The following is a 22,330-nucleotide window of genomic DNA, read 5'->3' on the forward strand; positions in this document are numbered from 1 at the left end:
AAACGTTGTTGTTTTTATTCTATAAAAGCTCGGAAAAGTATGAAGTATGAAATTGTTAAAATTATCAGTTCGAAGTATCAAATAATAATTTGATATTAAAGAATAATAAAAAAAACTATGTCATTATAATATTGCCCTATTTTACAACTCCATGACTCTATAATCTATTTCTCTGTGATTTATCAAAATGGTATTTATTTCACAAAACATAGTTTTTATTAATTCAATTATGAATCTTCTGGGGTTCTAATCCTTCACCTGGACAGGTGAGCGTGATCTTTCCATAAAGGTCCACCACAGATATGACCTGACTGAAAAAAAGGATGCACCATTTCCTGAGTTAGTTGGGTTTTGTTTTTTCGGCAGAGAAAAAAAATGGTTGAAATGAAAACAGAGTGGGGTCAGTTTAAACATGTCTTTTAAGGAGGCAGACTGAGGGAAATTCCTCTCTTCTGATTTTGCGTGTTAGCTGCCATCATGGCACGGAAAGAAGTGAGTGAAATAACCACAGAGACTGGCTCAAATACAGGGTTCAACAGAAAATGTGTCAGTGCAGGAAGAGGCAGAGGAAGTCCTCAGAAAAATTCTTTTTTGAGTTATTTTTAAAAAAAAAGCTTTAATAAAAACAGGATTTCCCACTCATGAGCTGTAAGAGGTTACAGATTTGTGCAAAGGGTTTACACTTGTTCTGGAAACTGAACGGCGGCAGTAACATTTGGGTTGAAGCTGAAATAAAATACAGTTCTCTGGGAGAAAAAGAATAAAATAATCAAATGCTTTGTGTGCCCACTGCCGTAGAGCTGGTGTCAGACCAACAGGGACCAGATCAGACCGGACCGGAGTGTCTGACAGAAGCTCTCCTTCACTGAGCCGGACACAGCCACATCAATCAGAACTTTCTGGAAGAGAAAAACCCACTCTGAGTTCTTAAACGGTGAGATCAGAGTTGAGTCACTGATGGCTCAGTTTTGATAAACATACTTACACACACACATAATCAGGGCCTGTATCAGTGTGTGTGTGTGTATTCAGGGGAAGTGGCGCTGTCAGGTGTTTTTTGTCACTGGCTCAGTGTAGTTGGCGGGAAAAAGTCCACTCTTCCCCCGCAGTCGTCCTCTCCACCATGAGGCATCAGAGCGATCCAACACCTCGATGATGTCTCCGGCACAGAACCCCAGCTCATCGTCTTCTTCGGCGTTGAAGTTGTACACTGCTCTGACTTGATAAGAGGGCGCCCTCTGTGGGGAAGGGAACAGAAAGCATCAACACCTGACAGTTCAATAACTGTGACTGCTTTTTATTCATAATACAACCCTTTCAGGTCTCACAATTTGTGTTCCCAAACTCAAAATAACTTTCGGTGTTAAAACCTTCTTTATTAAAACTCTGCAGATGCCACCTGTTCCCTTCCTATGATGTTTCAGATTTTAACAGTGGAATGTGTTCCAGAAACTTTACAACAACTGAGAAGACACAGTGGCCCTGAAGGTCAACTGAACAAACCATTCATGAATCAACACCAAAAACTTTTCCCTTTAGACCCTAAAATAAATTTAAAAATTTAAAAACCACTCGACAAATAACAGCGTTCTGAGAAAACTCAGATTAATCTCAAAATGAGAACTAATTTCAAAATAAAACAAAAAATTGTACAAAAATGATAAATCACAAAAACTTTTCTTTGGACCAAAAACAAAAAAAAATGTTTTCTCAATGTTTTGTTTTGCGTTTTTTGGGAAAAATTTTGCGTAGTCATAGAAACCTTTTGCATCACATCAATAATTTTTGTGTTTTCTGTTATTTCAGTGAAGTACTCTGATCTTACTGGGTTTTCTTTTATCAAAACCAATGTTGTGTTTTTTTTTTTTACATTTTCAGTTCTCTTTGGTTATGGTACATTTCGTACCATTGTTAGGTTTCAGGTCATTGTAACTTTTTGTGTCATTACGCTTTGTGCCGTGGTTTGGTTTCTGGTTGTTGTTGGGTTTCAGCCAGGTCATTGTTATATTTCATATTTTTAGGGTTTGTGTCATTGAGTCTCAGGTTGCCAGGTTTTGGGTTGTTAGGTTCCATGTCATTGTTACTTTTCTGGTCGTTATAAGGTTTTATGTTGTTACGTTTTGGGTCATTATTAAGGTTTAGGTTCGGGCCATTGTTGCATTTTTCGATGCTTGGTTTTGTGTCGTCACGTTTCGTGTCCTTACAATTCATGTTGTTGTTGGGTTAAGTATCATTGTTACTTTTATGGTTGTTTTTAGGTATTGTCTCGTTACGTTTCAGGTTGGTTAAGTTTTGTGTCATTGTAAGGTTTTGTGTCGTTAGGTTTCAGGATTTGTTGTTTCATGTCATTGTTAGGTTTCGTGTTGTGATGTTTTGGGTAGTTGTTATGTTTTAGGTCGTTAAGTTTTGTGTCATCGGGTTTTGGGTTGTTGCATTTTGTATCATTAGGTTTTGTGTTGTTAGGTTTCGGGCTCTAACATTACTGCTTAATGTGACATTACTGTACTAAGAGCAGGCTGTTTCACAGCTAATCCACAGTCCTCAGTAAAAATTTTAGAATTTAAATATTTCTAAAAATGAAAGAAACTGCTGAAGTTAAAACCAGCAGTTTTCAACCATCATTTCATGTTTCAGAGGTTCATAATTTATTCCACATAAATCAAATTTTAAAGTCGCATTATTGTGTATTTGAGTATTTTTGAACTGTTGTATTTTTTCACTTTCTAAAATAAAAATCTAAACAAATAATTTTGGATAAGCACATTTGTCTCGAATGAAATGATCTAAAAAGTTGAAACCAGTGCATGGGAAAAGCTTTCCATCATCAGGTCAACGACACATTTCTGTTAACAGCACTCTGAACATGTGCGTGTTTTCTGAACGTCAGTGGCAATGTGATTACTGATTTTACTTCAACCATTTCTTAGTCATTGATGTATAAACCCTGGGGCCCCGTCAGGGACAGCTGTGATATATGAATATGGTTTGTGTGGTGTTCTTCTGACCTGGGGGAGGGGCATGGTGTCAGATGTGCGGCGTGGAGGAAAAGCAGAGCTGACAGGGCTGCTTCTTCCTGTGTGACCTATAGTGTGAGCTCGCTCCTCCAGACCGGTCCTCTTGGCCTGAGAGCCGGGAGAAAAATTAAAACTGATGTCTCTGATACAAAACCAGTTTCAAAACAACGACAAAATAACAGAAAAATGATTGAATAAAGACATGCGCACCAGCTGGTTGTGAGGCTGATCTGAAGCTCTTCGCCGTGAAACTTCAGCTGCAGGTGAGCTGCGCTGTTCAGGTAAACTCCCCCTCTTCACCTACAAAACAGAAACAAAGACTCGTTAACCCTGGGAAACCAGAACTCCAGGCGAGTCTAGTCATTATAATGTGTTTATGTTGATGTTTTTATAAGATCTGTTTCTAATGTACCCAGATCATTTGATAAACAAGCTCAAAATGAGCAGAGATGAAGCTGGAGGTCGTCAGAGTAATACTGAACTCCAGGACGGCGCCTAGTGCGTGGTTTTTATCACTGGCTGTTTTCTCAATGAAGACGCATGTGTAGTCATTTTACTTTGATGCTGGCAAAGACTATGGCAGCACAAGTCATCCTGAGGATCTAGTTTTAAGCAACCAGAAACATTTCTGTAAAGCAATCCATGGCAGAGGGTTCCTGTCATGTGACCTCTGTACAATCATTTCAATCCAAGGTGCGTCTCACCGACTGCAGCGAGGATGGACTCCTGCTGTCTGGGCTGCCATCGTTCAGGTAGATCTCTCTGGTTTTAGAGATGGATGTGGTTTTGTAAAACTCCACCAGCTTGTTGAGGGAGGTGAACTTTTCTGACCACAGGAAGTATTGACCTTTACTGTCCTTCATCACTTTGAAGTGCTGAACATCATTCTCATGTCTGAGAAGGAGGAGAAGGAGGAGAAGGAGGAAGAGGAGGGGGACACAGAGACAGAGTTTTAAACTCAAAGCTTTGGCAGGGTGAAGCCCTGAGGTTAAATTCAATACCTTTTCAAGACTTTAAAATAAAAAAAAAACTTTCAAAAAGTCTTAAGACCCTATCACGACTTAAAGCTTTTGTTAGAAACCAATCATTGACAGTTGTAGTTTGCATTTTAACATAAATTAGGTACACTGAGAAGGAATAAAGCTTGAAAGAACAAATAAAACTAAATGCAGGTTAATTGACATTCCCATTCCCACAATTGACAGCAGTTATGTAAGTCCAACTTGCAGAAAAAAACAACAATTTATTGAATCATTGTCAAAATCTAGGACATGTGCTTGAGATTATTTGCTTTCTATCAGCGTTACATACCAACGGCTACTAAACTACTGTTCGAACTGAGTTTGTTGTCACATTAGCCCACGTTGGGCTGCAAGCGCTTCATTTAGCCTGCACCTCACAAAATTACAACTTTGCTTGTCGTCAGGTTTCAAACAACAGCGCTACTTAAACTGTACGGACAAATAACTTATCTCGTCGCACTGTATCCAGTAAAGAGTTGATTTTAAGAAAGAAAATTTGTTCCAAAACAACTGAGATCAGGGGAAGCTTTCTCTAAATCGTAAGGATCCAAGATCCCAGGTCATCAAAAGTCTGAGAAATTTTCTCTGTAGGTTTGAGAAACTCTCATGATCTAGAGAAAAATATTTTGGGATACTAAAGCTTTTTCTAGATCCTCTTGACGGTCTGTGATGAGTGTGAGGAGCAGAATGATCGTCCAATCACCAGGTGTGGTTATTTTTTAAAGGTTCAGACCCTGAAAACATTCTCCAACCAGATGGACTATTACTGTGGCGGGTATATGGAACTGTCCGTCTGGCGTGTCAGGTTAGTTTGTAACAGTCGCAAGGAGGAATATAAATATTCATAGATACCTTTGGAGTCAAAGCTTGAATACCAATAAAATTTAATACTTCAGAACATTACGACTAAGACTTTTTAATACTTTTTAAGGGCCTTAATTTTTCTACGACTGATTTATCAACTTTTAATACTTTTTAAGACCCTGCTGACACCCTGTTTGGTTCATCTGGTCATGAGAAGCTGCTCCAACTCAGCTGTTGGTGCTGCTTGGTTGCCCCCTGCTGGTCAAAGAGGAACTATGACATCAGAGTTCAACAGATAGAAACCGGTCTCACTGTCCAAGCGACCCTTTGTTTGAAAAGTAGAACCTAAGTTTAACTTAAGATCAGAGTAGCACAGATTTAGTCATCCAGTTTTTCTATCAGGTGATCCAGTTTTCTCTGTCTGATCCTCGAACTTCAACTGGACCAGCCAGACACAGACTTCTTTAAAAACGTTATTAAAATTATAATCAAAGCTTACTTTGTCCAAAGTTCACACTAGCTGAACAACTGAATGAAACTGATTTATCTGATGGAGGTGATGCAGTCTAACATAGTTCCATGACAGAGCGTGAATCTGATGTGTTGAGAGTTTATTTTGAGTTTAGAGCAGCCACTAGTTTCTCACTGCTGGGTTGGTTGGGCCTTTGAATAAACAGATCATGAAATGAATATTTAACAGCGTAACTGGAACAAGAGCTCACAGATTGAAAAGAAAGAAAACACATTAACATGAAAAACAGCAGATTCTATGAACCAGTTCAAACAGGAAGTTAAAAACATGGCAGAAGAATGACTACAGCTCTGGTTTGCTTTCAGCCAGCTCCTGACCGTTGTAGTGATAGGTTTTAAATCTGTGATGTGTCTGATTTCTCGAGTTTTCTGCCTTTAACAGAGGAGGCTGACTGTCCGAAAGCTGATTTATGTTTTTAGTTAGTTTCCATTCCTTGAGCGTCCTGTTACTCAGCTGCTGCTCTGTCTTTGAACATGTTAGGATAAGACCTCAGGGGCTGGATAATTAAAACATTTTAAAAATCATTTATGAAAAGAGGGGTGCATGAAGCTCTCAAAGCTCAGTAGGTTGTATTTTTCTCTAAATGTGTCAGTGATGCAAACGGATGGTTTTATGTCCATTAATTTTAGGGCTTAAATGAACAAAGATGTAAGATGCCTAAAAATTGAAAGTTGAAGATAAACCCTGAGCCCAAACTGTCATACAACATGAGAAATGAGAGAAGATCATGGAAAGGATAAATATCTGAGGTGCTTGAGCTGGTATTCTCTGCCTGATTAATTAGAAACATTTTGGCTTGCTCTTTATATACATATATGTACACATACATAAACACACACATGTATATATATATATATATATATATATATATATATATATATATATACATACATATACATATATATACATATATATACATACATATATATATATATATATATATATATATATATATATATATATATATATATATATGTTCATATATATATATATATATATATATATATATATATATATATATATATATATATATTTATATATATATATATATATATATATATATATATATATATATATATATATATATATATATATATATATATATATATATATATATATATATATATATATATATATATATATATTACAAATCCTGTGACTCGGCTGGCTGTCAGTGCTTCACATGGCACAGATCATCTATGTCTGCTGTTTCTGCCCGTTAAAGGGAAGCTGTTCCTCTTCATTGTAACCTGCTAAATGCTGCAGAGCTCTGATAAGACCAGACTCCATATCTGGTCTTGATGTTGGGTTTCTATTAATTACATTTTATTAACATTAACGGGTCTTGACCTGTTCAGGTTTTTGGTACGTGTCCTGAGATAACATTTGTTATGATCTGGTGCTTTACAAATAAAGGTTAATTGACTGATCTACATGATGATTTGTGTGCTGACCAATCTTAGAATGTAAAAAAAAAAGATAAACAGAGTTTTGTCTTTGTTTCCAGTTAACTTTAAAATACCACTACTGTAGCAGTAGTTTAGTTGGAGCACAGACAGCTTGTGCCTGCAGGGTAACATCTCAATGTACAGCTGGGTCTCATATCCACTGTGTTTCCTCCTCACTTACGTTTACTAATCACCATCACAACAAAAATGACTTTGCTGTATAGTGACATTTTTCCATTGTATACAAGTTTGAACAACCCATTCTGTAAGTGTGATCCAGAGAAAAGCCCAAACTGTGTCATCTGATCCACTCACACTTTACTTTCCTCGTACAGTAAACCACCCGCTCTGCTGTGACGATAAGCAGCCTCTAAAAAACAGAGGACACAGAGTTGGGGCTCACTGCTCTGTACAGGCTGCTGTTTCAAAGACTACAGACACACCCAGATAAACCAGCTGCTTACTCTTCCTCTGTCTCTGTTCCTGCCGGTAAACCAGAAGAGTCTGCAGAGTTTGCAGCATGCTGAGAAAAGAGGGTGACGTCATGAGTCATGGTTCATGTCTCTCAAAGAAGAATGCAGAGGGAAAACACTGGCTTTGATGGTAAGTTAACCAAGTTTATACAGATTTACACCTCACCTTTAAGTTCATGTTTAATCAAAGTTAAAGTACTAAACCCCCTTTTAATAATTATTGACACTTTAGTGATAGTGGCGCCATTTAAAGGTATCTTTAAAACACAAGTTTAATAACAGTTTTGGTTCCTCAGGCTTAATTCTCTGTTCATGCCTGGCATTTGAAATAATTTTAAAGACTCAAAGTGTTGCAGTATCAGGAGCCATAAAACATCAGAGAATTTTCACAGCTTTAAAATTGTAAATTGTAAATAAAACTATGATAAAAACACGAATAAGTACAGGTACACATGGAGGGTGCAGACATAGAAAGACACACTACTCACATTTCTGTGAGTGATAAAAAAAAATGACAGAATCTGCTGGAAACCTCAAACACATCAAATCCAAACTGTCTCGTAGTGTTTCAGCCCTAGCTCAAACAAATCATGATCTAGACCAGAAATCACTCCACATTCGGTATAAATCACAGATTCTTCCTAACTTATATTTCTGTACAGAGACAAGGGGAATCACTTATAAAACTTGCTTTCAACCACTTTTTATTCTGCTAAGAAGAGCCATCAGATTCATTCACAAAGCAGCTAAAAACAGCTCAACCACTCTCCAAAGAGAGGAAGAATTTGTTGCCAAAAAACATTAAGAAAACATTTCATAATCGAGAGGGCGGTTATAATTTAGGGGAAGATGCAAACCTAAAGGTTAGAAGTGTGCAGTCTACATTTAAAAGTTTGTGTCAGTGTTTGTGGAGTTAAACTGTGGAACAGACTGACAGCAGGACTTTAACACATTTTAAGTATAGGTCTGATCAAAAAGAGGCACAAAGAGATGATTCTCCATAAGTAAATTAATGGGTAAACATCACAAAGTCTAAGTTTGTCTTTAAAACACAATTTGACAAGGTATGGCAAATACACTGATGAAGAAGACACGGGTAGGAGTATATTTTCCTGTATAAATGATACATTGTATATCCACTGTACATGTCTAAAAATTGTTAGTAAATCAAAGACAGTGGTATAACTTCCTATAACCCAATTCAAAGTGGAGATAAACTGATACTTCTTCCTGCTCCTTTTTGCTCATGTAAACTGAGAAACTTAAAAAGTGGTTGCCTTGTTTTGTTTTCATTTTTTTTCTTATCACTTATTTGTATTTTTTACTGTTTGAGTAGTCATCTACATGCAAAAAATAAAGATTCATTCATTCATTCAACAATTCACTCATCACTTGTCGTTATTTTATTCCCTTCTGTAAGTCATTGCATTAGATTTCATAGGCACACTTTACTGTTTCCGTCGAAGAATCATGCCATTGGCAAATCATTAGCAACAACAAACACGACCACAGGAGTAAAAAGGAAATATTCAAAACCTGCTACACTTTCAACAAACTTATCAAATCTGTGAACTTAGAGCAAACAGCTGCTTTTATATTTTACTGATTTCTGAGAACAGCATGAAGGAAACACTGATAGTTAACTTCATATCAGTCTTTAATCCTGTGTTTGTTGAACACGGTCACATTTTGAAATGTGAAATGAAAGCTATTAAATGTTGACTTTAAATGAACCAGTAATCAGACTGATCCAGATGGAAACAAATCTCTTATGGAAAATACAGCAAACACACAGATGGTGTAACACAGTGACACGTGTAATATAATGGTGTTCATAGTAAAGCTCTGTACCTGTGCTAACGCAGCCCTTCAACTGCCAATTTGAGTCTTTTGATTATTTATTATTTTTCTATTTATTTATTTATTTATTTATTTATTTATTTATTTATTTATTTATTTATTTCTGTTTTTCCTGTGTTGGAGTTCATGTTTTTCTCTGGATTTTATTTTTATATTTATTATTTTTCACCGTGTCAGAGTCTTTGTTCATGATGTCATCTGGAGAATAAGGTGCTCTTATGTTTTTATCCAATTTATCTTGTATAAACTGAAAAAGTAATAAATATATCTTCAAAAATAATTTTAAAATACATAAAGCTAGCGTCAGAGAACTTGATACCTCATGTGCAAATAACAGCAATGTCATAATTAATGTTCTAACAGCAACCTCTGCCTTCTTCATACAGTCAGTGTGAGGGTAATAAATACTGAATGGGAAACTGTAGATTATAATCCCAAAGCAGACATTTTTTTGTCAATAGGAAAAGGTGATTTGATATTGCTCTTTACATGTGTTCGCTTGTTGATTAGTTTTTCTAATCCTTTTATTCAAACACTGGCTTTGGCAACATGCTTTTTTTAAACTTCATGCTAATGAAGCTTAATTTGAATATGAAATGAATCCTTTCCGTGGCTTGATTTGAAAAGGTGTGTGTGATCAGGATTTCCCAAGCATCAGTTTTGGAGTTGGGTAATAATATTTGGCAGCCAGGTAAAAAAAAAGCTGCTGGCACCATGAGACATAACTAACCTGTGCAGTGAGTACATGATGTGGTTGGTGAGTTTAAGACAGAAACATGTAGAATAAGGTTGTTAACCGCTCGGACACAAACTCATCCTAACTCACTTGACTGAAATGGAGAAGTCTCCTGGGGAGCTCTGACATCCTCTGATCACAAAGTCGCCAACGCCTTTATACCTGAGGAGCTCCTCTGCAGCGCCACGACTTGCATCCTCCTGAAACCACCTACACACACACACACACACACACACACACACACACACACACACACACACACACACACACACACACACACACACACACACACACACACACACACACACACACACACAAAAAGTAGATGTTGCACTTATCTGATGTACACACACGCACATTGACTCACATATCTGGTTCACAGGAAGCAAAAAAGCTGATTCTTTAAACAAGTTTGTGTCAAACACTCTGACTTTAAACCCTATGAACAAACTGTTTCTGATTCTAGGTGATGAAATGATGGTTTCCTGATTTCAAATGGAATTACTAATTATAAAAAAACTTGTGCACTATGATTACAAAGTGGTTTTCTTCTTCAGACAAAGTATGTTTTGTGATGAATGACTGGAAACTTCTGGATTTCATCCCAACCAATCAACACACTCCTCAGGTGCTCCTCTTGTTTTGGAGGTTCCCGTGTCTGACCTGGGAGTTTGCATCTCGATGTAGTTCTGGGGCACAAATCCTGAGTGTCCGTTCATCTCTGCTTTGTACCACTCATCCTGTGGACTTAAAATCTGTAAAAACCACAGATACGGTTTGAAGATTGAAGATTTAATAAAGAAAAAATTAAAATGCTGAGAGAATGGTCACTGACCTTCAATATGTCGCCCTTCTTGAAGCTTAGCTCATCATCTGCTGTTGCAGTGAAATCGTATTTCCCTCTGGCCTCCATCGGGATCAGATGAAGAGTCTGTGGAAATGAGGAAAAAGGATGAATGGACGATTGGAGTCCACAAGCAGAGTTTCTGGGCAGAAGTGACCAGTGCAGAGTGTTGAACAACATTCATCAGCTCCTCCTCAGAGAGCTGAGGCCTGCAGGCTTCACACTCATGCTGCTGAGATGATCTTGGAGATATGTGCACGCTGTGGTTTGAGGGCTGACACGGGATCATCTTCAGGAAGTCACATGATGATTTCAGAACTGTTCAGAAGCATCCGTTGAAGTCAGGTATGGTACCTTCAGCCCGGAGTTATGGAGTCTGTCTCTCACAGGTTTAACCAGTATCAAGCCATCAGAATTGACGAAAACAGGCTTATTGTTATAGTTATGTCAGAAAGAATTAAAATGTATTTACAGACTGTCATTTCAAAAATACAGTAGCTCAAAGGTGATATTTATGGAGTTTGAATTGAAAAGTTCAACATTTGTTGAGCATTGGATGGCCGTCATTGTAAGAGGCTGGTACCAACATGTGTTCATACAAGAATAAGACAAGACAGAGCTTCCAGTTAGCTTAGCTTCTTTCCCAAATCTATCAGTAAAATATCAGCAGTAACCTATTTTAGGTCTTTTGTTGGATTAAATAAGGACAAACATAAGCAGGAGTACAGATTAACCTAGAGAACTAAATTGATTTCAAAAAAGCCCAAAACTTTCAAAAAAAAGATGGTAAAACATCAGTTGGGGAGACTCGGTGAGATTCGGGACATTGGTGTGAAAATTATCCTGTTAACATCATTTCAAGATACAGAAAAAGTTCAGCTTGGCCATATTTGTCTTTTCCCAGTCACCTCTTCTCTGAGAGCACAAACAACATTTTTCTGATGCTGGCTTCTTAAACAGGCGAGAAGAGATGACAGAAACAGATGACAAAGATGTAAAATGATGCATCAACCCTCATTGGTTGGACATTCATACCTACAGTTCAATCTAAGGTAAAGAGATTCAGAGTTCATCAGACCGTACATTTGCAAACATATTGTTGCCAAAACAAAGACATAGTGTCAAACACATGCACTCGGTTCTTCATGAAATAGTCTCATGCTCAGATTCAGCGGACAGTTACTTTAGGGAACAAGCATGATGTTGTGAAACGAAATGTTCACGGGCCATTATGCATCTCCAGTATCCAGAACTTCAGTTCCTGTACTTCACTGCCTGTATGTAGGTCTCAAATGGTCTTTAAGAAAGATATAAGGAAGTATAAAATTATTTTGCACTCTATTTTAAAATGAGGAAAAGTTTCAGAGCAGCTTAGTGAAGCAGAAGTGAAGAGACCAACACACGTTTAGAGATAAATCAAATGACAGAAACTTCTTTCACTAAGCAAAGCTTTGACTCACAGTGTCTCAGTGTCTCAGGTGCTATGTTTGGTTCTTTTCCCACAGATATACAGAAAACCTGAACAGTTCTGAGGTTTTGGAGTAAAGGATGTGGTAAGTTACTGTGAAACAAAAAACAGCTCCACAGTTAATTCAGTCATGCAGCTGGAGCTTTGCAAACTGAGACATGTACACCTCTGAGCGACTCCACCATGAGGAGGTGTACTGCTGAAGAGGATGTGCTGTTTTCTCTCCCCTGACAAATAAAATGTCTCTTCGTACAATCTTTCTCTCTCTTTTCAGACAGCTTAAAAATGGATGTCCCACCTTCATGTTTCGATGAGCCAAAGCCCTTCACAAGCCTTGCATGCACTGCTTTTATAACTAAGGTTGTGAGGCTAAAACAGACAGACTGCACAAAATGCTGTAGGAATGCAATGAAAAAAAAGCATAAGAGAAGGTAGTAATAGCCACAGATTAAAAGAAGACCAGTTAGCTATCATAGACAACCTGCAGCAACCATGAAAGGTTTCCTGTTCTATCCTCTTTCCTTTCCTCTCTGGTCAAAGGCATGAAAAGCCCCCAAAACAAAAGGCAGCAGTTAGTAGCTTTAATCATAGACTTGAGACACAGTGTTAAAAAGTCGTGAATATTGGTCAGATTGACATGCTCCCCTGCTCAACATCTCCCATTGGAAAATTTCAGAACTGATGGTGTCTTACAGGACCAAATCTTCCCATGAACATGTGCTCTTCGTCACACAACAACCAATGTCTTCTGCTTCTTTTTTTTCTTCAATATCTCCTTCTTTGTCTTCCTCATCCTCATCATCATAATCATTTTCTTCATCTTCCTTTTTGTCTTCCTACCAGGCCCTTTGTGTTACCCACCCATAAAATCCAAAACATGAGAAGGGATGGGTACCTTTTACATTCAAAACGATGCAGTACAAAGTACCGGTACCTGGCGGTACTTAGTGTGTTTATGTGTTAATAAATATTGACTTGTTTAGAAATATTATTTTTTTAATTTAACATGTCTATTTCTCAATATATAACCTTACAATGCTGTGTTCATGTCCAGTATGGAAAATCATCTACTCCTCCACTCCCTCACAGTCACAAGGTTGTGTTTAGGTACACCTAAACATGGTACTAATCATTTTGCGTGAATCGCTACTCGGTACTACGGAGGGAATTCGGTCAGTACCTGTCGAAGCACCTGATTAGGTACCCATCCCTAAACATGAAGGGCCAGTACGAGATTGTCCTTTGTTGTTCACTGTAGAAACATGCTGGTGTAGTAATGGCAGCCCCACTGCTAACGTAGACGTTAAAGGCTCATACTAAGCTTAAAAAAAAAAAAAAAAAAAAAAACAACTTCTATATGTGATGAATAATACACCGAGTGAAAAATATACTTTCAAATTAGAGATGTACCAATCCTATCCTATGGAGAGAATTTTGTTTCTATATTATTCAATCAAAAAGAATAGATTTGAAACCAAAAAAGAGATTTGTAAGCAAAAGAGAATAAATGAGAAATTAAAAAAAAAAGTTCAGATCATAACAGAACAGGTTTCAACTGAAAAAAAAAGGTTGAGATCAAAACACAAAAGGTTGCCATTGAAAAAAAAAACGGTAGCAGCGGCCAACCGCAGGCAAAATGCATGGCAACGCATAGCAGACTGTGTGAATGCCTAAGTTACTCATCAGTGGCTCAGTATGATAGTGATCACACTTCTAAATCTCATAAAATAATAAATGCTACTGTGCAAATGACTTGCGTGTATTCCAATTGTCATGTCATTCTCCCAGATGTAATCCTTCTGGAGTCAGAAGAACATGGGAGTAGATAAAAAACAAATACAAGAACATCATCACGTCTGATAAGTCTGTTTCAAGCAGTGGCGATTGCTCTAAGACTACAAGGGAAGCTCAGCTCCCCCTAAAATGCTCCAAAAAAAGTGGTGATATGTACTGCTGTGTGTACATTTCATTGATAAAATCTGCGCTAGAATTCCTTCATCTTTTGTTCAGAATCAGCTACCTATCACAGGTAACTGGTGCAACTTCCTTCTCATTCATCCTGGGAACGCTATGAACTCGTCCCTAAGTTGCGTGAGGGCAGCAGCCACTTGATGCACAACATGGGATGCCGTAAACTTGCTTAGCCGCTCAGCATCACAGACGGAGTACATGTTGCTGCCCATGGCAAAGAATCGCAGGGCGATGCACAATGACTGTGGGACAGTCAGTGCACCGCTCCTGCGGGTTGCACAGGCAATGTACGGCTCTAATATTTAACAGAGGTAGAGTACTCCGTACCGTCAGAACCTATACCTCTCATACAGCGAATCGGCGCTTTGATCGAGTGGATCTGATCGATCTTTAAACACCCTTTCTCTTCTTAAAGCTCTTCTTACAACTTGTGTGCCTCTGTCCACCAGGTTTGGGAGAAAAGGGTAGGCCATTGTTTCTGAGAAGCCGATTGGCCAGTGGGAGGGGCTTTTTATAGGATCAGATTCAACCTCCAACTTATCCTGCTCCAGAGCAAGATAGCTGTTCAGAGTAGGTCACCATGGTGACCTACTCTGATAAAAAAAGGAACCGACTTCATGCTATCGGTAATCAAGAGTTAACCCTGAAGTTATCTCGCTAAGACACTAATCCTGCTTCGTGATATAGGCCTCGGCTGACCAAGAGGTCTGCACCGGGCTGGCTGCGTTACTGTTAACGAGAACCGAGCCGCGGCTCCACAAGGCTCAGCCAGCCGCTGTAGGTTCAATCTGTCCAAACTGTTTGGACCTGAGTGAAAAAAAATGCGAGCCCTATGAGCCGAAAAATCAAACAATGAATCATTTTCACATGTGATGAAAGCATCTTAGCTCATAGAAGCTTTGAGCTCTGTGCTAACAGTTGCAGCCATGCTACAGCGGCTGGTGCAGACCTCTCAGTCAGCTGGTGAAGCAGCGGTCTGATGAGCATGACGTCCGTGACATCTCTTTATGCGCGACTTTGCTCAGCGAAGTTGTGATGATAAAAAAAAACACCTAACCATGTGTTGACAGAGTGCGAAAAGTGAATTAAAAAATTAATAAACAATGTTAGCCTAGGGTGGGGAGAGCAGACTTATAATACACTGGGGGAAACCCTGTACTGTTGTGTAGGAACCATGACACCGCGCCTACCGTGGAACAAAATGTTTTAATCACTCACTAACATTGCTAACATTACTATACTGTGGCCGTGACTAGCAGAGACAAACGTGCTAATTAGCGTGCTTGCAGCAGTAGGGCAATATAATTCATCATATTGTATTGTTATTTTTGTTGAGAGTGTATATCAACTTAACTCCAGGCGTTGTGTGAGAGGGAAGTGGTAGCTGGCGCTCGCACTTGGTAAAGCCAGGTCAAACCAACCAATAGAAACTATTCTCTCATCCACCAGCATACGCCCCGCTCATTAAGTGCAGTAGAATTTGCAAGCAAAACTTTGGAATTTGCAAACAAAGAGGACTGATTTTCAAGAGAAGGTTTTCAACTTGAAAGCAGAGAGGACTGATTTATAGGCCAAATGGAAAGAAACATGTTCTCCATTTTTTTTTCAGTTGCAACCTGTTGTATTTTGATCTCAACTTTTTTTTTTTTTTTTAATTTCTCACTTATTCTCTTTTGCTTACAAATCTCTTTCTTTGGTTTCAAATCTATTCTTTTTGATTGAATAATACAGAAACAAAATTCTATCCATACTATCCTGGTATCAACCTGATCCAGCCTCTCAAAGCTGGATCAGGTATTGGTGGGAGAGAAATGGTCTGAACTTGACACTAAAGTTGAACTATGATTTTCTCTACAGGGTAAAAATTTTACTACTGACTAGTCATTTCTGTAAGTCCTCAAGCTCTCTTTCAGCCAAACTGATATTAAACATTTAAACACTTATAATTCAAATAAATATCAACTTCAGTTATTCCATGTGTACTTATTTTTTGTCCTTTACTCAAAACATTGCCAGTCTTATCCCCAATGCCCGGGTATTGGTACTGGGACCGGAAAAGTTGTGTTTGTGGATCTCTATTTCAAATATTACATTCATTTTTCTAACCAAGAAAGTTGCGCTAGAGGCTGCTAATTACACAGCAAGTCAAAGATGAAAGGTTGCAAAAATTAGCTAGCAGTCACAAATAGAATGTAGCAGCAATGAGCTTAAATTTTGTGGGGAAGATAGGAGTCAGCTTACAGTCATAAAAAATATTGTTGGTCAAAGAAACAAGTTGATAGACATTCCAAATCATACCAGTTAGCTTCAGAGCAGTGATAAAAGGCAGTAGCTCTTTGCTAAAAGTCATCAGTCATGGCCTGTAGTAGTAAGCTCACAGTCAGTAGCAGAGGATAGAGAAAAGTCATGAACTTCCAACAAGGAGTTAAAACACTTAGCATGCAGTAGCTTGGTGGATAATTAGTTATTAACAGTGGGTGAACAGCTACCATTAAACAGCTAAAAGTCAAACTGGTTTAAAAATCAGGCTTAAACTTGTTGCTAAATAGTTAAAATCAAAGGCTTAAAATTTTGAATAAGCTGTTAAAATAGAAGTAGTAATTCAATGTTCGAAACAGATTTAGAATACAGGTGCCGCTGTTTGCCTGTTAATACCACCTTTACCAAAGATAATACAGGTTTCCAGGTGAATGGACCAGTTCTTTTGTAGCTCTACTCTGGTCTCTCTGACCACTCACAGCACGCAAACACTCCTGACGCCTTTACCCATCCACACCACCTTCACTCACTGAGGGTGGAGAGCTCTACTGTAGGGACCATCAGTTTAATCGAACACATTCATACCCATCAACACACCACTGACCAACAGACGGGGCAATTCAGGGTCCGTGTCTTGCTCAAGGACACTTCAGCAAATGGCTGCAGGAGTTGGAATTGAACCCTCAATCTTCCAATTGAGAGACGGCTCTACTGCTGATCCACAGCTATAGTTTCTCACAAAAGTTACAAAAATCACTTCCTGATTAGTCTTAGATCCTGACAGCGAAAGGGTGTGGACCCCCCCCCCCCCCCCCCCCCCCCACCACCACCACCACCACCACCCACACACACACACACACACACACACACACACACACACACACACACACACACACATACCAAAAAAGGTGACTGTTTTTATCACTTAGCTCTGTTTCTCTCTGCCAGCCTCTAACAAAACCAACAGGGACACAGGCCCGTTTACTTTGCAGTCGTTTCTGTGGTTGCATTGAACCACCTCTGAGCTGACAGCAAGTTGGTCATTGTTACAGCTGCTGTTTGTAGTTTTCCTGTTCTCGCAGCCAATATGAAAGAATAAAGAGCAAACCAGACTTATTTAGCTGGCATGCTGGGTATGGTCCCCATGTGGTTTGAAAAAGGCGGGTATCAAATGACTGTCGATCATTTGAACGCATTACTTTCTCTGGTTTGAAGGCTAAAAACTAGAAAAATTCACCAACATCAGAATTTGTTCAAAATACTAATAAATTACTTCTCTTTCATGAAATATTAAAACACCTGAAAAGATCAACATTTGAAAAGAGCCTGAGTTTCGTGAAAGGTGTCCACAAATTAAATGTATCATTAAAGTTATTGTATCAACAAACTCCAATCTGACCATTGTGTTTTGCTGAATATACTCATTTCTATGCACTTCACCTTTTAAATATCAGGTTCTGACAAAAAGCTCAGAGAAGTGAGTTCACTTGCTGTAATACAGAAAACCTGAAGCAGAAATTAAAACAAGGAAGCTGAAAATAAGCTTCTCCTACATGGTTCAGTGACGCAGGTGTATGTGTTGTGTATGCTGAGATCATACCAAAGTTGTGCATTCAGTCAGTTTCAGACACTTGTGAATGGTTTGATCCAAAAGACTTTTTTTGAGCAACATAAATGGCATGTTCAATGTTCGCCACCTTTACTCAGCCAATAAACCCAAGATGGAACAGTCAGGCTGTTTAGCTAACACCGCCATCTATTACTTCTGTACACTAGGAATAGGTACCTTTCACATTTGAAACAATACGGTACGGCCAATGCCCAGTACCTGCCAATCAGTACCGGTACTCAACGGTAGCAATTTTTTGTGCTTTTTTGTGTTTATGTGGTAACAAAGTATCTTTTTTAAAAAATAATAAATTATACATTTTTTTTTCAATTGAACATATTTATTCTTCAATATGTAACCTTGCAATGCTGTGTACATGCCCAGCATGGAAATCACCTACTCTTCTACCCCCTCAGTCACAAGGATGCATTTAGGTACCTAAACATGGTACCTTTTGATTTAACATGAATCGGTACTTGGTGCTTTAGACAGAATTCGGTCAGTACCTATTAAAGTACCTGATTCGGTACCCATACCTAGTAGACACTAGCCTGGTCAGCAGCTCCTTGTAACCACCTGCCCATGAACAAGCCCCCCCCCCATGATTAGTCACATAATGTGCTTATAGGAATGAGCATACAGCCTCTGTAATATGTCACTGTTTGAAATAATGAAAGTACATCAACAGTTTCAGCTGTGCACTGAAGTGTTGCCTGCAGTGTTGCATTAAGTGTTAGTGCTCTGAACTGTTATTATTCTCAGTGCACACCTGTTATTTCTGTGTGTGTGTGTGTGTGTGTGTGTGTGTGTGTGTGTGTGTGTGTGTGTGTGTGTGTGTGTGTGTGTGTGTGTGTGTGTGTGAATCAGAACAGGAAAGAAGTCAATGACCTTGTGGTTCTCCTTGTTTAAACTTGCTCATATTGCTCAGGGCTTGAAGAATCATTTGATCACTGGTCAAGAGAAAATTAAGAATTTGACAGGACTAAGGAAATGTCATGACACAGTGTACCATTGTTCCGTGGGATATTCTTGTACAGCTGATACGGGTGTTATAAAACAAAGTGTCCCTTCAAACTTAGGCTGAGTTTGACAACATTCATGGGGAAGTGTAACATTATAAATTCTTTTTTAAAGATGCTGTGAGGAGGATCTGTTTAACTCAGACTGCCGAGCCACCTTTTGGCCTGGAGTCTCCCCCACACTGTGGTGATGTGACTCTGAACAAGTAGTGTTTTTGTTTTGGAAATGAATGGAGATCAGATCTTCTTTTTAACTCCACTTTACTTTGTTCAAGACAACTTTTTACCAGATCCAGAACAAGGTAAGGTATTTATCAACAGTTAGGTAGAGTTACTCTTTGAAATGTGACAACAAGCTAACTATGTCAGTTTGTACCGTAGTTTAGCAGCCGGCTTTATTTCTCTCTACTCACAGCCCGGTGCTCTGAGACGTGTCTGTAACATGTAACGTTAGTGAATCCTGGTTCTGTCCTACCAGAGCTCATCTACCAACTCCAACCTCACCAAGCAGAGCTAACGTAACTTGGCTCTTCATTTTATTGATAGACTCTCACGTTTGAACAGATCACTGCAGAATAACTGCTGACTGTGGGATGGAGCCAACATTAGCACAAACACATTAACCCGGGTTTTAGCCTTTGGCTCGTGCGCTGTCACTCTCCTGTTTATCTTTCTTCTGCTCTTCTGTACTTCTTTTTGTTGTTGTTGTCATGCAGTAAATTAATCCGGTCCTGCTCAACACACTCGGGAAGTTAAGCAGTAGCATTTAGGAATATCCTATATTGGCGCTGATAATCTCATTTGAAAGTGTAGATTAGGATCAGGCAGATATCCAGAAGGGGAATTTTTTCAAGATCACTTAGAAACTCCTCACAGGGACTTAAAGTCAAAAAAGTACACAGAGTTCCAGAAAAAAAAGAGCAGCCATGCACAAAACAAAATTAAAGATACATTAGCATATGAGACATGAAAAAGCAAGTAAAACAACCTCTGAGATCTTGACATGTATTTGGGAGCATTGTAAGTGTAAATGTATGTGTAAATTACTGTTAGTGTGCAGCCCCCCCTCTTTCCATTTCTGTGTCAAACGCTGTGACTGGTGGTTTGACAGTGAAGCCTGCTAAGAGGCGGTGTCATAATGTCAGTTGAGAGCAGATGTTGAGGTCAAACACTGTTTTATTCACTTCATCAGTGATATACCCAAGCAAACGGAGACAAGAAACTCCTCGCTGTCAACCCTGAGTTTAGTTTGGTTGGTGTTATCCTTCAATTGTCAATTCATCTCACACAGCACTTCATGTCACATGACACATGACACAGAGCTGATGAGCGCAAACTCAGAAGAGCCAAAGAAACAAGTTGACAGATTTTCTTTTTTTTTGGCAGCCTAATGATAAGGACAATGCAACTTGTAAAGTCAGGTAGTGACTGTGAACATAGGTTCACCTTAAGCCAAGAAGGCTCAGAGAAGACTTTAAATTGCCCCTCAAAAAAAATTGTTCAAACGGGTTCCCCGTCTGCGGCAGGTGGGTTGTAGTAGTACTACTTTGGTGAGTGCTCCTGTTCTTGATGGTCCAACTAATTTTTGAAGTTGGAAGCAACAGTGGTACCAAATCTTTAAAAGGGGGTTAATTTTAAGCCTTTAGTTCCTTCTTTTTCCACAGGGTGCGCCAAAATCAACACAAGCTCAAAGTTCCTCATGGGAGCTTTAAGGTTCAGGTCTTAAACATCTTTTTTACCCAGTTCAGTTTTAACGAGAGGGCATGTGAGGTCACACAGGTAGGCAGGGTGTGTCCATGTTACATGTTACTTGTCACTGCACAGCGAGGCAGTTTGCTTCTTCTTTAAAAATATGAATAAATAAAAGCAGAGCTTGCTCATCGACTCTGCCTGCGTTCGTACACCACATCCCTGTAGCCCCAGTGGCTTTTCTGTTTCATTTTAATTTTATATTGATTTTTAAGACAAGTGACTAGAATAAAAACAAACATTCTCTACCACGTTTCTCAAGCCATAAAATTACAAAACACTGTCTTTACTCGGTGTAATCTCCTTCTACAACAACAACATGCTTTAAAACCACTTCCCCAAAGAGAAGAAAGTAAAACATCTGACTGAGGAACTAACGCATACATCTGACAGCAGCAAAATTTTAAAAAAGGGACATTAGGAAGTTAGATCTGGTGAAAATACAGGTATGAGTGTGCTGTGTGTGTGTGCTGTGTGTGTGTGCTGTGCTGTGTGTGTGTGTGTGTGTGTGTGTGTGTGTGTGTGTGTGTGTGTGTGTGTGTGTGTGTGTCCTTAGAGCAGGTTACAGCGGGTTATAGCGGGTTGAAGAGCATAAACATAGTGTGTGTAGTGTGTACGCTCATCTTCAAATAGCTTTGCCACATAAACCAGAATACTCCACTGGATGAAACATAGAAAAGATGAACAGGAGGAAGGAAAAAAGAGGAAGAGCAACTGGCCGTCATTAAAATGAATCACTTGACCAAGAGGTCGGGTTAACAAAGTTTAAAGCAGAATTCAAAGGGGGTATCCTACCTCTCCTTCGCTCTTTGTGGACTCCTTCGACTTCAGCAAGTTTTATTCTAAGGCTGGTCTATCCACCGTGCGCTCAGGGGACGCAGCAGCATGTTAAACTGTTGGTTTGGACCAATGAAAGTTCTGTCCCTGGAGGTGAGTCCGGCTCCGTCAGCCTGTCCTCGGGTGAAGACGGAAGATGACTGAGCTCTCTGTGTTCCTGTGTCTGTGCCTCGTTGCTTCGCTGCTCTCTGATGCTGAAGCGTGAAGACACCCCGCACCAGCACCTCCCCAGCCCCGCTGCTGTACCAGCCACGGACTGCAGACTGTGAGCTATGTCACTTCCGTCCTTAGTTTCAAAATAAGAGCCGATTTATTGAGACAGCCCAAGCTTAAGTTTTTACATTGATGAAAACTCTACTAACAGTTCATACAGCCTATGTGTTAGCACTAGTGTTTGGGTCTGTGCTTTTGTGCGCTGGCTGGACTGCCGGCTCCGTTTCTGTCACTGTCTGTCTGTGTAGATGGGGACCTGATGTTTTGGTTATTATTTGTGACTAAATGTTTTTATGACTTTTTGATTGGTCAGGTAGGCTATACTCTCTTTCTGTAAGCATAAGGGCTTGCACCAACAGTTCTTCAGACTGGTGTGGTCGGTAGGTGTCAGCCAATTTGCAAAAGCCACAACACGGTTACAAACACCACAGCTCAACGGAAGTACAGTCACAACGGAAGTTAAGAGGACATT

General features: G+C 39.2%; 1 protein-coding gene across 2 annotated transcripts; it reads right to left on the reverse strand.

The window, feature by feature from the left end:
• Positions 1 to 360: 360 nt before the first annotated feature.
• On the reverse strand, positions 361 to 21,896 carry grap2a (GRB2 related adaptor protein 2a). Of its 2 annotated transcripts, none has more exons than XM_074696698.1 (8): positions 21,604 to 21,896; positions 10,725 to 10,820; positions 10,511 to 10,644; positions 9,980 to 10,099; positions 3,719 to 3,908; positions 3,225 to 3,314; positions 3,006 to 3,122; positions 361 to 1,238 (listed from the first exon to the last, which is right to left on the reverse strand). In XM_074696698.1, the coding sequence occupies exons 2-8, from the start codon at positions 10,800 to 10,802 to the stop codon at positions 1,047 to 1,049; spliced, it is 921 nt and encodes a 306-aa protein (XP_074552799.1). In that variant the 5' UTR covers positions 10,803 to 10,820; positions 21,604 to 21,896; the 3' UTR covers positions 361 to 1,046. The 2 variants fall into 2 exon arrangements, with proteins under 2 accessions (XP_074552799.1, XP_074552800.1); XM_074696699.1 differs by having other exon boundaries at positions 364 to 1,238; positions 10,553 to 10,644.
• Between the last annotated feature and the right edge of the window lie 434 nt (positions 21,897 to 22,330).

The sequence above is a fragment of the Halichoeres trimaculatus genome, unplaced genomic scaffold (assembly GCF_033239565.1).
Source record: "Halichoeres trimaculatus isolate MK-OKI-2021-1 unplaced genomic scaffold, fHalTri1.1 fHalTri1_scaffold_20, whole genome shotgun sequence".
NCBI lineage: Eukaryota > Metazoa > Chordata > Actinopteri > Labriformes > Labridae > Halichoeres > Halichoeres trimaculatus.

What these genes read in the sequence shown, in the direction of transcription:
- grap2a (XM_074696698.1), bottom strand. Translation starts at nt 10,802, where the DNA reads ATGGAGGCCAGAGGGAAATACGATTTCACTGCAACAGCAGATGATGAG. An exon ending in ACAAGAGGAGCACCTGAGGA is followed by an intron (nt 10,100 to 10,510) that starts GTGTGTTGATTG and finishes GTGTGTGTGTAG; the next exon opens with GTGGTTTCAGGAGGATGCAA. An exon ending in GTCCATCCTCGCTGCAGTCG is followed by an intron (nt 3,315 to 3,718) that starts GTGAGACGCACC and finishes TCTGTTTTGTAG; the next exon opens with GTGAAGAGGGGGAGTTTACC.